The sequence below is a fragment of the Salvelinus fontinalis genome, chromosome 1, assembly GCF_029448725.1.
Source record: "Salvelinus fontinalis isolate EN_2023a chromosome 1, ASM2944872v1, whole genome shotgun sequence".
Lineage (NCBI taxonomy): Eukaryota > Metazoa > Chordata > Actinopteri > Salmoniformes > Salmonidae > Salvelinus > Salvelinus fontinalis.
Window position 1 is genome coordinate 25,657,073 of NC_074665.1, and position 22,341 is coordinate 25,679,413.

The following is a 22,341-nucleotide window of genomic DNA, read 5'->3' on the forward strand; positions in this document are numbered from 1 at the left end:
TGAGGTCTGGGCCAACAAAAGACAGAAGAGTCTCCATTTCTTCTGCACTTATCCGGAAGTATCGGTGATGTCGGGCAGGGTCCAAGAGCAGCGCCTGGACAAGGTGGTAGTATTGCCCATGCTCCCTTCTGAGCACATTTATGGGATGCACCCATAACCTTCTCCTCCCTCCCTGTCTGAGTCTCAATAATACAAGGGCGACCAACTTCTGTTTTAGCAGGTGGTGTCTGTCTGTTAATCCATGCTGTTTAGAGAAGCATACATAAAGTATTGTTTATTTTTATTTGTATAATATTAACAGTTTCTTATTTCATGGGCTTTTATTCAGTAAATGCATTGTTTATATCTCCTCCCAGAGTGGTTTGGTTGTAAGGTGAAACAGACTGGCTAATTATAGTAATCAGCCTGCCATCATGTATATTATTGGCATAATGGAGTCTTTGAGAGGAAAGTGCCTAAATGTGTAAAACAATTTGCATTTATTAAATGTATTAACTCCTGTCCTGGCATCACTATTGTACAATATGCAATCATGTACTTACCCATGTTATCACTCCTCAATCGCGGTGAAATCAGAAGAATCAAAATACATTTCAACAGGATCACTGGAAAATGCAGGCAAGAAAAGGCGCTAAAAACATCGTCCCGCCCCCAAATAATATAATTGGTTCAGAGTTTGTTTTGATATTTTAACCTGCGTTTCGTGATCGCGTGTGGTGTGGGGGGACAAAATCAATTTGCGCACGCACGCGCGCGGCCGGTTTGGGTTCCGTGTTAGGCTTTTAAAATATCTATATGAATCATTGAACTAATTAAGTGTGTAACACTATGCACAATATGGTTTGGATGAGAAGCTCCTGTATAGTTTGAATTGCTATCCTTATATTGTTTGTCTATATACTACGGTATGCTAATAGCTGCACTCACACATGAAGCAGGAATGTGGCTTTGTTTAAACCACATCCAAGACTAGTGTAAACAGAAAACTTGCAAATCTGATGTTGAAGAGAGAGACTTCATTGGGAGTATGGAGGTGTATGGCAAAACAAGCAGTTTTGCAAGCGGCGTGGTTTGTGATGCTCGCTCCCGTAAAAAAAAAAGATGAAAGGTGAAATTATGTCTTGAGTGGCCGCCGTGCATGATTAACCAATGAGCGTAGTTCATCTTGTCAACCAACCAATGACAACATTCAAGCTGGCAACAACCGGGACCACTGGTCTCTACACACGGTTGTCAGATCTTCTCGTGGTTCAATTGCCATTTACCGCGGCCCATCTGTAGGCACCTTAATAGAGTTGTGATAAGGACCATGACCTCTATTTGATCAGTTGGCCACTGCACAGTTGATGTCTCTTAAGCAATTCAGAAAGAAATATAGGCGGTTTGATGTCAGTTTGTTTCCATTTCATTCTGTCAATGTAGCCTATCAGTGTTTTCCATGGCATCTGCCATGGTATTCACAAGCTGCCTAATGCAAAACAAAGAGCTAATCCAAGACCTCAGAACTTGCCAGCAGTCTATATATACACATAAGAATGGGAGAATCGTTTCTAACATTCACAGAGTGAGCCTAGAAGGAGTTTAGGAAACCCAGCCTGGATTCCTTTTCTGTCATCTGTCTTTGTTCTTCAAAAATGTTAGATTCGGGACAGTGACACATTTTAGGCACAAAGCAAGAAACTTCAGATCGCTCAATGGGCCTGCTCCTTGCCAGGTTTGCCTCATGGGATAAGAACCAGAGTGCCAGCTTAATTTTGGAGAGTTTACTTCTGTCAACATCAATGATTACTCTTGTGCAGGTAGTATTGCAATTGTGCACCAAATGTGAACGTATAGCAATTAAGCACCACCAATCTAGGGCAGAATCCCATTCAGCTATTATTACAGTTTGATCTGCAAACACAGCACTGACATATTGTTCCTAAAAAAAAATTTTTTATTTTTTCTGATCTTGAAACACTATAAGAGTTAAGTACATGAGGGGGTTCAGGTTGCAATTCAATTGGTCAGCATAATCCTAAAAGTATGACACCATTTTCCATGTGCTGAAACCTCTGCAATCTGCCAATACCCAAGATGCCTTCAAGAGAAGGTAGCCTATAAGAAAATGTCATGATGAATAAGACAAGCACATGGAAAATTGTCATTAGAGCTGTAATTCTGCTGTGCTGAGCCGGATGAGTAATATTGGAGCAACATAATAGTAATGAAACACAAGAGTGACTCAGATATTTAATGGCACCACTCAAAAACACATGATATATATTCACCTTAACATTCATGTTATTTTATACAGAGTACTTACAGGATATGTATGAAGAGAGGTGTGACCTATAGCATTCTGGCTGGAGTTGAATACAAATCCTTCACTGAAAAAGCGACAGTGGCAGGAGCGAGCGTCTGAAGATTGTTTTAAAGAAAATATCACAGAATAAATAGTTGTCCTGTTCAGTGACAATCGTAAACATGCAGTCATGTGACTTAAAGCCCGATATAACAAAAGAGGGTTTGAACGTTCAGTGGAAACTGTAAACAAACATTCCAACAAGTGTACAGGCGGTATTAGGGAGTAGTTAGTTTGTTTCCTATTGGGATTGAAGTACTAAAACCAGATAGTTGGAATTTTGCGTTAGTAATAACCACATGAAGCTTAGACATCTATTCAGTATGAGAGTTTCAAAATCAGAGTGGAATGTGACCATGTTACGTCAGCACTGTATAGGCTTGGTAAGTATGTAAGATGTGTTCATGTTTGTCAAACTATAAAAATGATGAGAATATTGCATGGATCATTTGGGAATTGCATATCTTTGAGACAAACTCAAAGATATGGTATAGAATTGAGATGTATGAAAAATAAATTGACAGTGCACACATACATGTAAACACACACACACACACGCTCTCACACACGCACATGCTTGCACACACACACTCACCCCGCCCCCTCTGGCTTCACATAATGCTGATAGGAAAGTGCAGCTTTTAAGAGAAATTGGTAGACAGATGGATACTGTATGTGGGCAGGCAAACAGGCAGACATCATTTAAGCCTTTGTGAGAAGCCATGTCATCATTGCCACATTTACAGAGCCTCCTAAAGGCCCACTCATGCCTCTCCTATGATCTAAACCAGCGATCTGTAAGCTGACCAATTTGGCCAATTGTTTCAATCAAGAGTGGAGCACGTTAGTATAGGCATAAGTTAAAATGCATGCACAATCGGAATGTTCATGAAACAATTATTCATTTAGAAGCCATATGTACTGTAAATGTACAATATTGTACCTTAATGATACTCCACCTAATGCTTCTGACTAGACTTAGTCCCATTGGCACCATTCATTGGCTTTTCACGGGTGTCGCAGTATGATACTATGGCATGCAATCTAGTGCAATGTCATTCCCCTATGCAGTCTGGCTCTCATAATTGAACCATTGATGCATTAAATGCTCTCATCAAAGTGGTATTTCCACACAACCAAGAATGCACAATGCCATACAGGCTTCTCCAAGTGTATGCAAAACAAAAAGTGACTTAAACGCGCTCTGCTGGATGTGCAACTTTATGAGTGAGACCATGAGCAGATACCCGGATGTGGTAACCCTCTCTAACCGGTCACTGCGCCTTTAATCCCCCCACCTCCCCAAAGTCATATGATAACGTGAGCTGTCCAATGGCACAGTGGCAGCATCAGATCCTTGGAGGGTTGTTGGTGACCTGGTCAATCCAGCGCAGGAACCTGCTGACCCGCGTGTACACCCCAGGGAAGGAGGGGTCACCACAGCCATGACCCCAGGAGATGACCCCCGTCAGCACCCAGCGGCCCCCCTCTCCCTGACACACCAGGGGACCACCGCTGTCACCCTGGCAACTGTCCACGCGCCGACGGTCCGACAGGCTGCCCGCACACAGCATGCGGCTGGTGTAGCGCTCGCCGTATCGCTTCTTACACTTCCAGGAGGGCAGCAGGGGAACCCAGGCCTGAAGCAGAGTACGGGAGTATTCTGAGTCTGAGAAAGAGAGAGCGAGAATGAGAAAGTGAGGGATGAACAGAGAGATAAGAGAGAGGGAGCCAATATCCATGGAAATGTTCTGTCACATAAAATATCAAGCAATGAACAGATCAAATGGCTGATTCCAATATAAACACAAAGGGAACTGTCTGTAACAGAGAGGCTCATGTTCAGCACCTGTGATGCCCCACCCTGTGATGACACAGGCGGCTGGCCTCTTGCCCCACTTGCTGCCAGGCGCAGGGAGGCAGGCTGAGTTGGTATGAGGGTTAAAGGCCACACAGTTGCCTTCAGTGCCCTTCAGCCTAAGCAGGGCAATGTCATACTCCCAGCCCTGGCTGTGGTACTTCCTGTGAATGATGATGCGCTCCGGGGACAGGCTGCGCTCAAAGTCATCCCTCTCCTCCGTGTGGTAGTCACCCAGTCGCAGCATGTAGCGCGATGGGTCCCTTCCAAACCTAAGAGAGGGAGAGAGAGGACGAAAAGATGAGGACAGGAAATCAAGGTCTGAGGAAGTTGAAGCCAAGCTTAAAAGAAGCCAGACTGAAAAGAAGCCAAGCTGAAAAGATCAAGACAGTGACTCAAGAAAGTTTCACTTATCAGTGGCGTGTCAATCTCTTACTAAGAATACTTTATACAATTATTGACATAGACAAGCTCCTTGATAGATAATTTATTGTATGCGTGACACATGTCATTTTTAGAACAGTCACTGCAATTCCATCATTGGACACCAGACGTCTCTGTGTCCCACCTCTTGAAGCAGTGTGCAGCAGTCAGGACCCAGCAGGAGTTGATGAGCGTGGCTCCACACAGTGGATGGTTCCCTTTGGACTGGGACTTGAGCCACAGAGACACCTGCCATGGCCAGTCCCCCCTACCACAGCACAGCCAGGGGAGGAGAGAGAGCATATGTAGCAATAGATCATGGTTGACTTGATGATGTGATCATTTGACTTGTGCAATGTGTTTGCATATACAGTATCTATGCAGTGATACAAAGTAATATAAGGCTTTGTACGTGTGTGTGCTTACAGTGTACCTGATTGACTTGTCCCCTCCAATTATCCTCCTCCTGCGGCGCTGTGTGTTTGGCCTCATGCCGCAGGTCTGCGTTATTATGGCGCCGTCTCCCACCGGCTCGGGGACGTAGTCACAGATGACCCCTGCGTCTTCGCTGTGCTTGCAGTCATGGGCGTCCTCTCCCTCGGCCGGGCACTCCCCCAGGGACACCTCAGCCCCCATGCACCTCACATTGTCCAGGTGGATGGGGCCCTTGCCTGCTCCAAAATATGCCATGGAGCGAGCCTTTGACACCCCACTGAGGAAGAGACAAGGGGAAAGTACAAAATTCCTAAATGTCCCCATCTCCTGAATGGCAGTTAAAGTAAGAGTTGATCACTCAGAGACAGGGAAACCCCAAGTGTCTAACCACATACTTGACTTTGAGGTATGAGGTATACCGCAGATGAGGGAAAGGATATGATACATTAACAGGGAGAAATATGAGCGAGAAAATCCATATTTACACAAATCCCAGCTGCCTGCAGACCACTGCAGCATTGACGTCATTCCAGCCGTCATCACACACGCTCCCCCATTGGCCGTTCAGAAACACCTCCACACGCCCCTCCTTCCGGCTCTCTCCAGCAACCAGTCGCACCAGAGGGCCTGGGACCAGAACAGAGAACCACCATAAACCACAATGTATGAATTAGAATTTTCTTTGCAATATTCACCAGAGGAGAATGCGATCTCTTATCTCTTAATTTCTTATGCGATCTCAGTGGGTACAGTTAGTTGGCCTACCTGCGATGCGTGGCAACCCTGGCACCTCATTGGTCTCTCCCCCCCTCTCACAGCGCACCCCTACGTCCTCGCTGTGGGAGCAGTCATGGCGACCCCACTCGGCGTGCCCGCAGGCAAGCAGGGTGCCCTCTGAGCCTTCACACTGCACCTCATCCAGCAGGATCAGCCCTGTGCCCTCTCCGTACAGCCCGTCTGATGTCACCTCTGCACGCCCTCTGCTGGACAAAACACGCCATTACTACAGTATCACTACACTATTACGACAATATCACGACACTATTAATACAGATACACCTAATTCCCATTTTCAGATTGTATATGTACATATAAGGACTCCTGTAGACCCACCTGAAGCCCAGCTGTCTACACACCACTTGTGCGTGGTGCTCAGTCCAGTTGTCGTCACACACCGTACCCCAGTCCCCAGAGTGGTACACCTCCAGACGACCTTCCCAGGGACTGTCAGACCCCACTAGCCGTACTACACCATCTGCAACACGGTGTGTGTTTGAGACAGAGGTGTATGTGTTTTGCATACAAATATGTGTAATGTTCTGGGTGTTTACATACACATAGCGTTCCTGCCCTGTCCTGACTCCTGACCTGTATATGGGTTACAGGACACGCCAGCATCCTCCATGTGGTCACAGTTGTGTTGTTGCCAGTTGTTGTGGGGACACTCCTCCAGGGAGAGCTCATTGCCTGTACACTGCACCCCGTCCAGGAGGATGGGCCCAGAGCCCTGGCCAAAGTGAGCCCACGTCCACGCCTTGGGTACACCCCTGAGTGGACACACACACAGCCATACGCAATGACCATATGACTAACTCACACAATAAATACAAACACCATATATGGACAAGATGTAAACAATATATGGCAACCACTCAAGGGTCATTCTAATGTACACATATAAATGTATTCCCACCAAGTTAACAGGCCTTACTGGTACTGTACAGAGCACAAAAACATGCACTTACAAAGCAGAGAACCACATTTACACGGCACAAAAACCCCAGTCCCTGTTTGAACACTCATGCACACCAAATATAGTCAGTATAGTTGAGAAATAAATTATTAATGACCAGTGGAATATCTGAAAAGTGTCCTGAGACCGATCCACTTTGTTTTTTTGTTGATCCACTCTTTGTACACACGCACTGTTGGGGCGAGTGACTCTGAACTTACAGTGGCTAGCCTCAAGTCGTTATATATTCGATTTTTTTCTTGTACATTTTGCTATTTGCCTCATGATTCCTGCATGCTTTGTTGACTACGAACTTTCTTTACCCAACTGGGGGACAGACTGTTTGTTCCCACACTCGGGACTCTGACTCTCTATAGGTTACACAGACTTTTGGCCTAACATCCTATTCTAACCACCTCTCGCTGGCTTTGTATTCATGTTTCCTGATGAAATTGCTGTACAATATGATCTTGTTGCCATCTGATGCACATTCAGATGTCATAAATCAGCAGTGCAGAGCTCTCCCTGTCCTGTGCCGTGCCTTGATTGTATTACTGTTGATGATATCTGGAAATGTGCATGTACACCCTGGCCCATCTACAGTTGCTAGCCCCAATTCTGACACTGATATCTGCTTGACTGATTTCTTCTCTCATAAAAGCCTGGGGTTTCTGCATGTTAACACTAGAAGCTTATTACCTAAAATGGATCAATTGAAAGTGTGGGTTCACAGCTTCAATCCAGATGTGTTGCTCATTACTGAGACGTGGTTAAAGAAGAGTGTTTTGAATGCTGATGGTAACCTTTCTGGTTATAACCTTTTTCGGCAAGACAGATCTTCCCAAAGGTGGTGGAGTGGCAATCTTTACCAAGGATCACCGTCAGTGCTCAGTTGTCTCCACCAAGTCTGTCCCCAAACAATTTGATTTGCTGGTTTTACACATTAAACTTTCAAATAACTCTTTGTTGACTGTTGCTGGGTGCTATCGTCCTCCATCAGCACCGGCCTGTACCCTACCTGCCCTAAGCTCTCTTCTGGCCCCTTACACTAAGTCTGAATTTGTCCTGCTAGGTGACCTAAACTGGGACATGCTTAAACCACCTGACCAAGTCCTAAAGCAATGGGACTCCCTAAATCTTTCTCAGATTATTACCAATCCCACAAGGTATGACTCCAAACACCCAGAAAAGGCTACTCTCCTCGATGTTATCCTCACAAATAATCCTGATAGGTATCAGTCTGGTGTTTTCTGTAATGATCTTAGTGATCACTGTTTTACAGCCTGCGTTCGTAATGGCTGCTCAGTGAAACGACCTGTCCTGATTTGTTATAGCCGCTTGCTAAAAAAATGAACAAGCAAGCATTCGTTCATTCATGAACTGGCCTATGTAAAATGGCATAGAATCAGCTTGATCGCCTCTGTCGACGCTTTCTTTTTTGATATTTTCAGTGGTATTGTTAACAAACACGCCCCCATAAAGACAATGAAAATTAAAAACAGGTTGAGCCCCTGGTTCGACCGTGATCTTGCAGAGTTACTCCACCTCAAGAATTGCATTTGGCGAAAGGCTCGGCACACGCATACTCAGGCGGACTGGCTCTCGTTCAGGCAAATGAGAAATAAGTGCACTCAGGCGATCCGGAAGGCCAAAGTTAGTTACTTTAAGGAGCAGTTCTGTCTCTCTGGGTCTAACCCCAAGATGTTCTGGAAAACGGTTAAAGACCTGAAGAATAACCCCCTCCTCACAGCTGCCCATGTCCCTTAATGTTGATGATGTGGTTGTTACTGACAAGAAGCACATGGCTGAGCTCTTTAAATCACCACTTCATTAAGTCAGGATTCCTATCTTGCCCTGTTTATCAAAAGTGTTGGAAAAACTTGTCTTTCTTGATGTCTATCGTATTATCTCGGGTATGCAATCTGGTTTCCGCTCAGTTATGGATGTGTCACTGCAACCTTAAAGGTCCTCAATGATGTCACCATTGCCCTTTATTCTAAGCAATGTTGTGCTGATATTTTTATTGACTTGGCCAAAGCTTTTGATACGGTAGACCATTCCATTCTTGTGGGCCGGCTAAGGAGTATTGGTGTCTGAGGGGTCTTTGGCCTAGTTTGCTAACTGCCTCTCTCAAAGAGTGCAGTGTTTAAAGTCAGAATATCTGCTGTCTCAGCCACTGCCTGTCACCAAGGGAGTACACCAAGGCTCGATCCTAGGCCCCACGTTCTTCTCAATTTACATCAACAACATAGCTGAGGCAGTAGTAAGCTCTCTCATCCATTTATATGCAGATGATACAGTCTTATATTCAGCTGGCCCCTTCCCAAATTTTGTGTTAAATGCTCTACAAAGTTTTCTTAGTGTCCAACAAGCATTCTCTACCCTTAACCTGGTTCTGAACACCTCCAAAACAAAGGTAATGTGGTCCGGTAAGAAGAATGCCCCTCTCCCCACAGGTGTGATTACAACCTCTGAGGGTTTAGAGCTTGGGAGTATGGCTAGGCGGTACACTGCCCTTCTCTCAGCACATATCAAAGCTGCAGGCTAAAGTTAAATCTAGACTTGGTTTCCTCTACCGTAATCGCTCCTCTTTCACCCCAGCTGCCAAACTAACACTGATTCAGATGACCATCATACCCATGCTAGATTACGAAGACATAATTTATAGATCTGATGTTCTTTACGATTTGGCCATCAGATTTGCCACTAATGCTCCTTATAGGACACATCACTGCACTCTATACTCCTCTGTAAACTGGTCATCTCTGTATACCCGTTGCAAGACCCACTGGTTGATGCTTATTTATAAAACCCTCTTAGCCTCACTCCCCCCTATCTGAGATATCTACTGCAGCCCTCATCCTCCACCCGTTCTGCCAGTCACATTCTGTTAAAAGTTGCCAAAGCACACACATCCCTAGGTCGCTCCTCTTTACAGTCCGCTGCAGCTAGTGACTGGAACGAACTGCAACAAACACTCAAACTGGACAGTTTTATCTCAATCTCTTCATTCAAAGACTCAATCATGGACACTCTTACTGACGGTTGTGGCTGCTTTACATTCAAGTCATTTAGCAGACGCTCTTATCCAGAGCGACTTACAAATTGGAAAGTTCATACATATTCATCCTGGTCCCCCCGTGGGAATTGAACCCTGGTCCCCCCGTGGGAATTGAACCCACAACTCTGGCATTGCAAGCGCCATGCTCTACCAACTGAGCCACACGGGACCACACAGGCTTTGCGTGATGTATTGTTGTCTCTACCTACTGGTCCTTTGTGCTGTTGTCTGTGCCCAATAATGTTTGTACCATGTTTTGTGCTGCTACCAAGTTGTGTTGCTACCATGCTGTGTTGTCATGTGTTGCTGCCTTGCTATGTTGTTGTCTTAGGTCTCTTGTCATGATGTGTGTTTTGTCCTATATTTATATTTTATATATTTTTTATTTGTAATCCCAGCCCCCGTCCCCGCAGGAGGCCTTTTGCAAGGCCATCATTGTAAATAAGAATTTGTTCTCAACTGACTTGCCTAGTTAAATAATGGTTCAATAAAATAAAGAAAACCTACTGTAAGCCACTCATTTTGTGTGCGTGGCTACGTGTGGGTGATCTGCTAAGAGCAACGATGACATCTGAATCATCGGGATCTCCAGCAGAGCAACAACCCAAAACACTGTCGGTCATCAAAAATGCATGCCTTCCGTTCATCTATATTAATATAGTTCACTCAGTGGGAATGTAGCAGTGTAAATAAGGCTATCCTAGCAGGAGTGCATCCAGCTTTGTGGAGTGCAGAGAGCCTTGGTTGGTGGGCAACTTCATGCCTGGGAACCCTTGCTACCACTGATAGGGCTTCACCTCTAGTTTTTACCTACATAGGAACTGAGTCACATTTAGTGGAGGGAATCACATTAATAACCCATATGCTGCCTGCAAGTCAAGCACCATGCTCCTGAGCCATCAGACCCCCAGTGCTGCTCACCCCAGTCCCAGCTGCCGACAGACCACCTCAGCATCGATGTCATCCCACTGGTCATCACAGATCGTGCCCCACCTCCCATCATGGTACACCTCCACACGACCCTCGAAGTCCTCCAGGCCACCTACCAACCTCAAGGGGGCGCCATTGCCTGAAAAAGACAGCAGAAAGTAGTTACCTGGCAGAACATGTTGGCATCATGTTACAATAGAAACCACCGTTCTTCTAAGTTATCTACTTGTCCACTTATGGTCTCCTTGATGAATGCAAATGTAAATAACCTCGTGCCCAGTGCCATGATAAATAAAGTGATCTGAACCACAGAACTGTTGGAATGCTGTGACCCCTAACCCTGGCTCAGTTTGGTTCAAAGCTCCGTCATGTCATTTGAAACTACAGCAAGTATAAGTATGTGCGGGATGCAGGGAGCAGGAAAGGGGGGTGGATCAGTTATGCAATCGGAGTATGTGAGCAGCCCTGGCAGAGAAGTTGAGGAGGTGGGGTGGGGTTGTTTGGGGTAGGGGGGGTTGACAGGGGCTCAGGGCTCTCAGATAGCAGGGCCTCAGGGCTCTCAGATAACTCTCTCCCTCATAATGTTCCAGACTGAATAATTCACTGCACCACGCTAAATATATCGCCAGGGCCTGCTCCTCTGGGCACCCCTCTCTACCCTCCTCACACACACGCAGAGGCACACACACGCAGAGGCACACAAACATACACACACACACACACACACCACTGTTGTAGTTCATTATGCCCCTTTGGGACGCTATGACACGAGTGCTGTAGAAGCCGCGAGAGCTGGCAGCCTCAGAGAGCTCTAAAAGCTATGTGAATGACTAGGCAGGCAACATCAGCTCCCTCTTGGCCGTGCTGCTCAGAAGAGACTGTTCTTGTTCTAGCCTTGCAGTGTTTGTGTTATGGAGATGAATCTTAGCCACGAATCTCAAACTGGCCCAGCAGCTCTGACTGAGGTGGGATAAGGACATTGAAACTCTAAGAGAGAGGGTACTCGATCACTGTCTTACTCAAAAAGGGGAAGTGGCTCTTCACAACTTTAGATAACTCTACTGGTAGGCCTAGTACACATGTAAAGTAAAATGTACTACATTTATACTGTATGTGTAGCACTTGTGAGAGATCTATGCTTTATCCCCATGGATGTTTTGAAATCTCCAACAGCCTCACCTTCAGGTGCAGCACACACCACCCCCGCTTCGTTGCCATGGTTACAGTCGCTGGTGACAAACTTCCGACTCCTGCAATCCAGCAGAGTGTTTTCGTTGCCACGGCATCCAAGGCGTTCATAGTGGAAGAGTCCAGAGCCGGGCCCGAAGTAGGAGTGCTGGAGGGCCGTGCCGATCTCACTGCAGACAGAAAGACAGGATGGACGGAGAGAGAAAGACAAGTGGACAGTCAGGAGTGGAGGGTAGGATTTGACACACACACAAAGCAGTTATACAAGTATGGCAGTAGCTCTCACCTCAGTCCAAGCTGTTTGCAGATCACACTGGCATCGCGGTCGGTCCAGTGTGTGTCACATACCGCCCCCCACTGGCCATTTAGATATACCTCCAGACGCCCGCTCTGAGGGGAGGACCCACCTACCAACCTGGCAGCTCCTGGAGAGGAGAGAAGGCATTAAGATATGGAACAGCACCAGAGATTGTGAAATCATTTGAAATGACAGGTGGGACATCTCTCTCTCACACCCATCAGAAACAGGCAGACCGACAAAGTGCTACCAAGTAAACCATGAATCCAACAGGTGTGATTATCTCAGGATAATTGTATAGATTATCCTTGGTTTGTGGTTCTTGCACACTTACCTATTCCAATCTGACAAACACACACGCATTCACACACATATACCCTAAGTCAAATCGCCTACAAACCCTGAGAAAGGTTAACCATTTCAAAGAGAAAGCTTGGGAGAGTTAAAAAGAGACAGACAGATAATGACAGCAAACACAGATATTTCAACATGGGCATATCTACATACAAGCAAGGTGCTGACAGGCCAGTACAAAGACAGACGGTTGGCTAATGGACACGCAGGGTAAAGGCTGACATGCTTCCCAGTCGAAACAGTTTGAGCATATATTATGAAACGATTTTTGACGTTTTGGTGTTCGGCAGGGTTTTTCTTCAGGCTATTCGTGCACACAACTTTTTTTTTTCTTGAGGCAAGTCGAAGTTCGGTAGCCGAAGTCTACGCCCCTTCATCTGTGATTGGTCAACAGTAGGGGTGGGAACTATGGACGGGATTCTTCAATGAAGTGTTTGCTGTCATTCAACGAGAGAGAGCACAGCAGCAGCAAGGCCCTACTGTCTGCAGTGCACTACTAGTTTTCATGCACATTTTTTCACTTGAGAAGTACTGCACCAAACATCTTAGCTAGATGTAAAATTGCAAGACTAAGCAAAAAAAGTCCAAACTAATTACAGATTTCTTGATTTTATTTCAAGCGTTTTTCTTGTTTTTCAAGCAAAGGTCTTTAGGGAGTATGTGAACACAGACATTCACTTGACTGAGTTCTGCTAGGAGCAAACCGAACCTATGGACAGTATGTGGATGCCTTTACACTCATAAAGAGGGGTGGGAGTCAGAGAGAACAATATGGGAGGAGCCAACTGACAGACATACAGAAAAATAATGGGGCGCAGACAGATTGAGAGACACAAGCAGACAAGGACATACAATGCATTCGGGAAGAATTCAGACCCCTTCACTTTTTCCGCATTTTGTAACGTTACAGCCTTATTCTAAAATCGATTAAATTGTTTTTTCCCCTCATCAATCTACTCTGAAAACACCATAATGACAAAGCAAAAACAGGTTAAGAAATTGTTTTATAACTGAAAAATCACATTTACTTATTCATTAAGTATTCAGACCCTTTACTCAGTACTTTGTTGAAGGACCTTTGGCACCGATTACAGCATTGCTGCACAGCTATTTTCAGGTCTCTCCAGAGATGTTCGATAAGATTTAAGTCCGAGATCTGGCTAGGTCACTCAAGGACATTCAGAGACTTGTCCCGAAGCCATTCCTGCATTGTCTTGGCTGTGTGCTTAGGGTCGTTGTCCTGTTGGAAGGTGAACCTTTACAGTCCTGAGCACTCTGGAGCAGGTTTTCATCAAGGATCTCTCTGTACTTTGCTCCGTTTATCATTCCCTTGATCCTGACAGGTCTCCCATTCCCTGCTGTTGAAAAACATTGTCACAGCATAAGGCCACCACCATGCTTCATCGTAGGGATGGTATTGGCCAGGTGATGAGCGGTGCATGGTTTCCTCCAGACGTGACGCCTGTCATTTAGGCCAAAGAGTTCAATCTTGTTTTTTTCAGAGGAGAGAATCTTGTTTTTCATGGTCTGAGAGTCCTTTAGGTGCATTTTGGCAAACTCCAAGCGGGCCATCATGTGCCTTTTTACTGAGGAGTGGCTTCCGTCTGGCCACTGTACCATAAAGGCCCGATTGGTGGAGTGCTGTAGAGATGGTTTCCATCTCCACAGAGGAACTCTGGAGCTCTGTCAGAGTGACCATCGGTTTCTTGGTCACCTCCCTGACCAAGGCCCTTCTCCCCCCGATTGCTCAGTTTGGCCCAGGTGGCCAGCTCTAGGAAGAGTCTTGGTGGTTCCAAAACTTCTTCCATTTAAGAATGATGGAGGCCACTGTGTTTTTGGAGACTTTCAATCCTGCACAAATGTTTTTCTACCCTTCCCCAGATCTGAGCCTCTCGGAGCTCTACGGACAATTCCTTCGACATTATGGCTTGGTTTTTGCTCTGACATGCACTGTCAACTGTGGGACCTTATAGACAGGTGTGCTTTTCCAAATCATGTCCAATTAATTGAATTTACCAACGGTGGACTCCAATCAAGTTGTAGAAACATCTCAAGGATGATCAATGGAAACAGGATGTACCTGAGTTCAATTTCAAGTCTCATAGCAAAGGGTCTGAATACTTATGCAAAAAAGGTATTTCTGTTTTTACTTTTAATACATTTGCAAACATTTCTAAAACCTGTTTTCTCTTTGTCATTATGTGTAGATGTAACGGTCCTGACCAGTTTTATGTTGTTTTTGTATGTGTAATTGGTCAGGGCGTTAGTTTTGGGTGGGTTATCTGTTTCTATGTTGGTTTTGGTTGCCTGGTATGGCTCTTAATTAGAGGCAGGTGTTTTGCGTTCTCCTCTAATTAAGAGTCATATTTAGGTAGGGTGTTCTCACTGTTTGTTTGTGGGTGATTGTCTCCTGTGTCTGTGTCGATGTTACACCATACGGGATTGTTTCGGTTTGTTTCGTGCGTTTATGTAGTCTGTTCCTGTGTCAGCGTGCTTCGTGTATATGTAAGTTCGTTTGTTCAGGTCTGTCTACATCGTTTTGTTATTTTGTTAGTTATATCAAGTATAGTTCGTTTTCGTCTTTGTCTATTTTGTTTATTTAATAAATCATTATGTATTCACAACCTGCTGCGCCTTGGTTCGATCACTACTCCACCTCTTCTTATGAAGAGAGAGAGGAACGCCGTTACAGTAGATTGATAAGGAAATGTTTTTACTTAATCCATTTCAGAATAAGGCTGTAACGTAACAAAAATGTGGGAAAAGTGAAGGGGTCCAAATACTTTCTAAATGCACTGTAGCTTCCCTAGATAGTCAGAGGCATAGATATCCTGCCAGAGCAACATGATCACCCCAAAACCACAGCAAAGATACAAAGATACCTCACAATTATTTTTTGGTGACTTTGGAATTCATACACCACTATAAATCATCTGGTTCCAGGTAGTTACCCAGCAGTATTGATTCCCTTGAAGTAAGTATCAGTCGGTAAATCCTCACCCTGGTGGCAGTCGCAGTAGGCCCAGCCGATGGCTCCAGAGCTCTGGCGGAAGAAGCACCAGGGGTTGGACTCGCGGTCAGGGTTACGGCAGTAGCTGTGGTCGCCCAGCCCCCGGCCTGGGTACTGCAGGACGTAGTCTGGGAACTCTGTCCACTTCAGGCAGGGCGAGCCAGAGTCAGTCTGTGACACAGAGCCGTTGTAGTAGCCCAGCTCAGTGAAGCCTTCTGAACAGGACAGAGGAGCTAGGGAGAGACACATTCAGATACAAGGGGTTAATCAAACGATGAGCTTCTGTTGAAGCTTAGTTAATACAGTATAGCGATACACATGTTTGTGAGACGAAGTGATTGGGAGGGATTAAAGCAGAGGTTTATAATTAAGTCACAATAAGCCAGGCAGGCATTCAAACAATTTCCTCTCCTTTGTCTCTCTCTTTTGGTTCCACCTCCCCCTCTCTCTCCATCCTCAGAGGTAAAGGAGTGAGCCACCTGGCTGGTCAGACTGACAGCATGTTGCTGCAGTGCAGGGGCCAGAGTATTTGTGTAGGTCTGCTTTGCTGAGTCACAGAGCGTGGCGGGCTACCTTCTCAGACAACCTGAAAACCTGTTCCCTTACTGCAGCCGTGTGTGTGTGTGTGTGTGTGTGTGTGTGTGTGTGTGTGTGTGTGTGTGTGTGTGTGTGTGTGTGTGTGTGTGTGTGTGTGTGTGTGTGTGTGTGTGTGTGTGTGTGTGTGTGTGTGTGTGTGTGTGTGTGTGTGTGTGTGTGTGTCCGTGCGTGCGTGCATATATATCTCTGTATTTTTTTTTGTCCTTAAAATGCACCCCAGGCATACAGGTCTTAAAATTATACAAAAAATTAAAATCCTCACAATTATTTTCTCAATGCTGTCGAAAGCGTAGTTTGATGATAGATATACAACTTTGGGATACAACTATTCCTCAAGAGGGGTGGATGCTCGTGTCCAGAATCCATTGCGTAAGCCATGAGTTCCTACAGGGCGTACTGATAAACTGAAACTCACTGCAATGCAATTCTCGGAGTAATCCAGGGCTTTTTAATTACAGATGCATTTAACTGGGTCTGCGAGTGCTGCATCTCTGTTCTCTAATAGGCTTTGAGAAAGCGTGAGCTGGGATCGTTACGGAAAAACCTGGGCTCAGCCTTACGATCTAATCTATGCAGGTTAAAGAACCACTGGGACCACTTGTAAAGATGACCCATCACATTGAATAGGAGTGGGCCATTAAACACAAACATACATCTGGTCCACAGATTGAGTTTTAAACAGGGGGAAGGGTCTGTGGTTTAATGCAGAGGCAGACATTTAATGGCAACCAGAGCCAGAGGCAGCCCTGAACTTGATCCATAAATAACCCATGTATTTCCAAGGGATCAATGTCTGGTAATACATCACGCAAAGAATGGAGACAGTTGCTTGAGAATGTCAGTTAAACGCAAATCCAGAACCAACTTATCACGCCCTGACCGTAGAGATCCTTTTTATGTCTCTAATTTGATTGGTCAGGGCGTGAGTTTGTGGGAATTCTATGTCTGGTGTTCTATGTTGTCCTTGTTTTGTATTTCTGTGTGTTTGGCCTGGTATAGTTCTCAATCAGAGGCAGCTGTCTATCGTTGTCTCTGATTGAGAATCATACTTAGGTAGCCTGTTCCCACCTGTGTTTGTGGGTGGTTGTTTCTTGTTTAGTGTTTGTTTCACCTTTAAGGACTGTTCGTTTGTCGTGTTTGTTGTTTTGTCAAGTGTTGCGTATTTTATTAAATAGTATGAACCCTTACCACGCTGCACCTTGGTCCTCTTCTCCTTCTCACGACGACGTGCGTTACACAACTATAACTAACTGAATTATCAGTCCCTTTTCAATGGGCTATGTATGCGCTTATCTGCCTAGCAGTCAGTTTAGTAAAAGTAGAATAATCTTTACCTTTAGGCCCATGCTTCTTGTGATGTGTAACTGATATGGCAGTACCTCAGCCCATGGTGTGTGCGTACTGTATAGGATATGTAGGAGAGACGTGCTAACATCCCTCTGGAGCCAGGTGTTAAACCCTGAGGAGATTGGAGGGAAGTGGAAATGGGCACTGGGGTCCAGCCAGGAAAGGAAGATATCCTCTTTACGCACCTAAACTCCTCGTCCTGAGCGCTCTAAACCAGTGGATTAAGGACCGCAAGTCCTTTGAGGTGTCGCTGGGCAAACATTCACACCTGTGAGCGATCGCTCGCAAATCTACACCCGCCCAGTGAGTGGCCTAACCCCTGTCTGTGTTTGTTTGAGGGACTGCTAGTCCACATTCGCACAGGCTTAGTGACTTAAGGCTGGAGAGGGTGTCTGATTGATGCCTGAGAGAAAAGACATCTCGAAGGAGCAGTACTCTGCTCAATTCCAGATTGACACCTTGTCCCAAACCGTGGTCACTTCATGTAGATCTTAAAAGGATTGGATAGGTATGAGCAATATGGTAATAGCTCCACCTTGCTCTATGATAGATTAGGTGGATTTGTTTAGAATTTTTCTTACACCTATCTAATCCTTTCAGATCTCATACTCAGAGGAGATACATATTTGATAGAGTTCACACAGTAAGAAGGTGTGCCAGAGACAGACATTTTATGGATAGCGTTATTACGAAAGGTTACCGGAACACACAAACTCACGCGCCACAGACATGCACACAAGTTCACATACAGATTCAAACACACACGTGAACAAACTTACGCTGCACACACCCAAACACAAACACCTAAAACCCCAAAACATCACCAGCACATGGAAGCAGATGTGCTGTATCAAATGTGTATATGCATGGATAATCTGTTTCCATGCAGAGGATGAGCTAGGGAGTGAGTATATAAATGCATGTATTGAGAGCAAGAAACTCAGTATGCACGTTGGTGTCATAAAGCTGTCTCACTGTCCATCCCAGTTTAACTAAGCTCTAAAGTCTCTTAACATAGCTTGCATTCTATCCCCGATGGGTGTCTATAGTTGAGCCACAAACGGAAACCACCATCTTTAAGACCCAGACTTTCTGAGACCCCATAACATAACAGTAACTTCACCGAAGACAAGGACCAGACATGCAGCATCTGGTTGTTGGAGAGTGAGAGTCGATCAGAGATGATGTCAGGGCTCTTAAATCAGGTACACTCTCATTTCCATAAATGAAAGCCTAAACATGAGACAATCTTGGGGGTGGGAGCGGGGGGGGGGGCTGGTTATGTGTCTTTTGGCTGTGGATAAAGAGAACGACACTCCCAGCAGACCTCCTCCTCTGTTAAACAGAAAGAGAGAGAGAGACAGAAAGAGAGAGAGAGAGCGAGAGAGAGCGAGAGAGAGAAATAACAAAAGAGAGACTGATGAGGGAGTTGAGCATTGCCTGAATATCAACCCATCCTTCAGAGGCTCAATTAGAATCACCATCTGATTATCAGCAGCGCTGGTGACATCAAATGACTTGCTAATAGCGTATTTAGCAGAGGAGGGAGGCTTTTTTGATAGAGGGCTTTTTCAAGCTTTTGTTCTGAAATTGTGAAATTCTGCTGAAACAACACCTTGCCATCTCACATCTACACCCCACATCATCCCACTAGGTTGTTCATTTAGGCCAGGGATGAACAACCCCAGTCTTCTGTGGCCGGACTGGTGTCACTTTTTCTCCATCCCTAGCAAACACAGCTGATTAAATGAATTGCATTCTAAGCTGAAGAGCATGATTAGTTGATTATTGGAGTCCGCTATGTTAGCTGGAGCAAAAGTGTGACAGCAGTCTGGCCCCCGTGGACTGGAGTTGCCCATCCCTGATTTAGGCTATTCAATTAGTGCTGCTGAGTCATTCATCCATGTCCTTGGATGACTTGGCAGAATCACAATGATGGATGGATGAAATCAAGACCTATTAGTAATAAGAGGAAGAGGAAAAGAGGTGTCTACCTGCACTCTGCATAGTATTTAGGTAGCCATCTTGAGAGATGACCTGCAACAACAAAAAAGACAACAGAATATGAACCTGCAGGCTTATTTAATTTAGACCAAGTTTTCCACATTAGGTTTTGGAAGCCTGTTCATAAGTAGTCCCTTATATCCCATAAGTAGCCCGTCGGATTGTTTGCAGCCTTCATACAGAACAACCGTTTCTCTCTCTAGTATTATATTGTAGCCTACTTGTAGAAATATGGTTTTACTCAACCTATCTGTGCTATACTGTAGATCCGTGAAAAGCATTGTTACACTGTGTTAATCATGTTCATCCCTCTTCTCTTCTGCTATCTGTTTTCAATTACTTTCTATTTTCCCACTGAGGCCGGGAGCAGGTGGCATCGCTTAGAATGTCTATGCAGAAAGCAATTAAATTATTGAAGGGTTAAGTTAAAAGGGTTCTACTTTGTGGCACCACTATCCCCACCCAGGCCACTAAAATCAATACTGTCACGCATGGGAAACAGCTGCACCGTAATCAGTTGAACTCTAATAATTGCATCTGTCAATCTAATGGAGACAGGGGCAGCTGGAGTTCTCCATAGAAGGATTCTTTGGGGAAAAGGACAGGAGTAGTAGCCTATTTAAAAATGAATTCACTGTTGTCAATGGGTAACACTTTATAATAACATGAATGAGAATGAATAAACTATTTATAAATAGTAGCTTATACACATTATTCATAAATGAGTATTTCATTATTTGTAAACATGCATAAGCATTTCATAAACATTACAGTTCATAAGCATTTATAGCGTTTAACATTGAAAGTTATAAAGTGCAAGCAAGTAACCTACAACCGTTGCCTTTTGTCATTTTCTTTGTGCTTTTGTTGTCACTTTAAAATGATGTAGCCTACAGCCTCGAACCATGTTTTACAAAAATGTTGCTCTCAAGGAATATCATTGGCTATATGAATCAATTGCTATTTGCAAGCAAGTTTGAACATATCATTGAATGCATTTGCCCCAGTGTTTACATTTTTATTGGTTGTTCACTATTGCACACAGTGTGCGTGGCTTTAACTACTGTAAAACGCATGATGAGATAACTCTGACGCACGACCTGCGCAAGGGATGGCGCGGTTTGACAAAACTATTTCTCGCCATCTAATGAATTCGCTGGCGGAGAATAAAAATAATTGGTTCCTATTCAACCGAATTTATACTAGACTATAGTTGTATTTACCAACTGATGGGCGCGCTTACTGTGCAGGCTTTAGGACACAGTCAGCCTTCAGAAATGCACTTAGGAAAGCTCAGCATTTATTTATCTGAAATGTTTTATCTGAAGTGATACTGAAGTGATACTGTATTTACAGTATTTTAGGATGACCTTATGACAACAGCAAGCCAAGTTTGATTGCTGAGGATAGGGTGATAGTCTGTCCCAATTATTTCCTTCACCGGCAATAAAACAAACTGATAAGGGTAGGCTATAGGCTATTGCGCGTTCTTAAGTTCTCTTGGGAGCAAAGTCCTTAGTGAAATAAAAAATGTAGCCTACATAGGGCACTATAAAATAATTGTTAGAAAAATAAAAGCGAAAGCTCAGTAATGATGCACTGCAGCAGTAGAGCAGGCCTAATATGACACATTCAAGTGAATATTCAGGTGAATATGTGTGGCCCAATTTGGATGGTTTAACCTCAGAATTCGGGTTTACTGGCACATGAGAAGGTGCCACGCACAGCATACCTTTTGCAATTACACATAGGTTTATGTTACATAGCCAACAGGCTACGCGAAGTCTATAGCCTACCTACATATTCCCAATGAATGTAAATCGAAAAGAATTTGGTTATCTATGGTCACCTGTTTACCTTTCTGTTGTCAATTCATATCCCATCGCAAACAGAAAACGCACAGTGACGATGAAAGTTAGACACATACCTCTCCAGAAACTGAAACCAGAAAACACCATGCAAATGACAGAGTGAAGATTCCTTTCAAAGCGTCCTTGTCCATCATCCTGTTAAATGTGTCATTGCCCGCACCTTGAGCAGATTTCACCCATATCCAAAACAAGCAGTGTGCAAGCGACACTGACTAGAGAGAGCCCGCTACTGAGCGTCCAAAGTTAGGCGGGGGACAATGAGACGATGTGCTTGTTTTTTCTGTGTCAGGAAAAATATTCTTTAAATAATCGAAACTCCTATGTGACATTACACACCCTGGGGTACCAGCTGTGCTCCAAGCTTCGACTATAAATGACGAACCCCCTAGTGAGGAAGTGTCACTGAAAGGAGACATCGGTGAGAAAAACACGCTGTCGCCTCTCTCGCCTTCTGCGCGGCCCACATATGCCGATATGTCGACAATAAACAACACAGCAAGCTCAACGCGGTTTAGTTGTAGGCCTCTTGCACTTGCGTAAAGGGGCGTTGCTGCGCTCAGAGGATAGGAAGGTGAGTGAGGGTTTCATGTTATATTAATGAATATTTGATTGAGCTGAGTAGGCCCCTAACTTAATATTGCTGTTGGATATTAAATCAAGAATATGCCTGAATTTAATGACACATGTTCCACCTGGATTTTATGTAGACGGTCATTTCAACCAGTCACCAAAACGCAAAAAAACATAAAATTACTAATCTCCAAATGATGCTTTCATAGCATGGAAAGTTAAATAAACTCGAAGATCAATGAAATGTATATTGCCTTGCAGTAACGAGACCTAAACACATTCTATAACATAGATCATGACACTGTGGCACTCTCATTTA

The 22,341-nt window shown here is 44.6% G+C and overlaps 1 protein-coding gene across 1 annotated transcript; it reads right to left on the reverse strand.

Annotated features, from left to right (window-relative positions):
• Positions 1-2,218: 2,218 nt before the first annotated feature.
• LOC129851185 (neurotrypsin-like) lies at positions 2,219-21,978 on the reverse strand. The gene is made up of 14 exons (XM_055917556.1): positions 21,509-21,978; positions 19,572-19,614; positions 15,624-15,866; positions 12,258-12,396; positions 11,963-12,141; positions 10,775-10,922; positions 6,429-6,607; positions 6,174-6,315; positions 5,826-6,040; positions 5,546-5,687; positions 5,059-5,337; positions 4,771-4,893; positions 4,194-4,474; positions 2,219-4,013 (listed from the first exon to the last, which is right to left on the reverse strand). Exons 1-14 carry the CDS (start codon positions 21,584-21,586, stop codon positions 3,694-3,696), a joined length of 2,511 nt encoding a protein of 836 aa, XP_055773531.1. The 5' UTR covers positions 21,587-21,978; the 3' UTR covers positions 2,219-3,693.
• Positions 21,979-22,341: the final 363 nt, after the last annotated feature.

Bases quoted from the DNA above. Each gene is read 5' to 3' on its own strand.
- LOC129851185 (XM_055917556.1), bottom strand. From the start codon at position 21,586: ATGATGGACAAGGACGCTTTGAAAGGAATCTTCACTCTGTCATTTGCA. The intron at 12,142-12,257 runs GTGAGAGCTACT...TTCTGTCTGCAG, and splicing joins TGCAAACAGCTTGGACTGAG to TGAGATCGGCACGGCCCTCC. The intron at 4,014-4,193 runs GTGCTGAACATG...TCTCTTTCTCAG, and splicing joins CACAGGGTGGGGCATCACAG to ACTCAGAATACTCCCGTACT.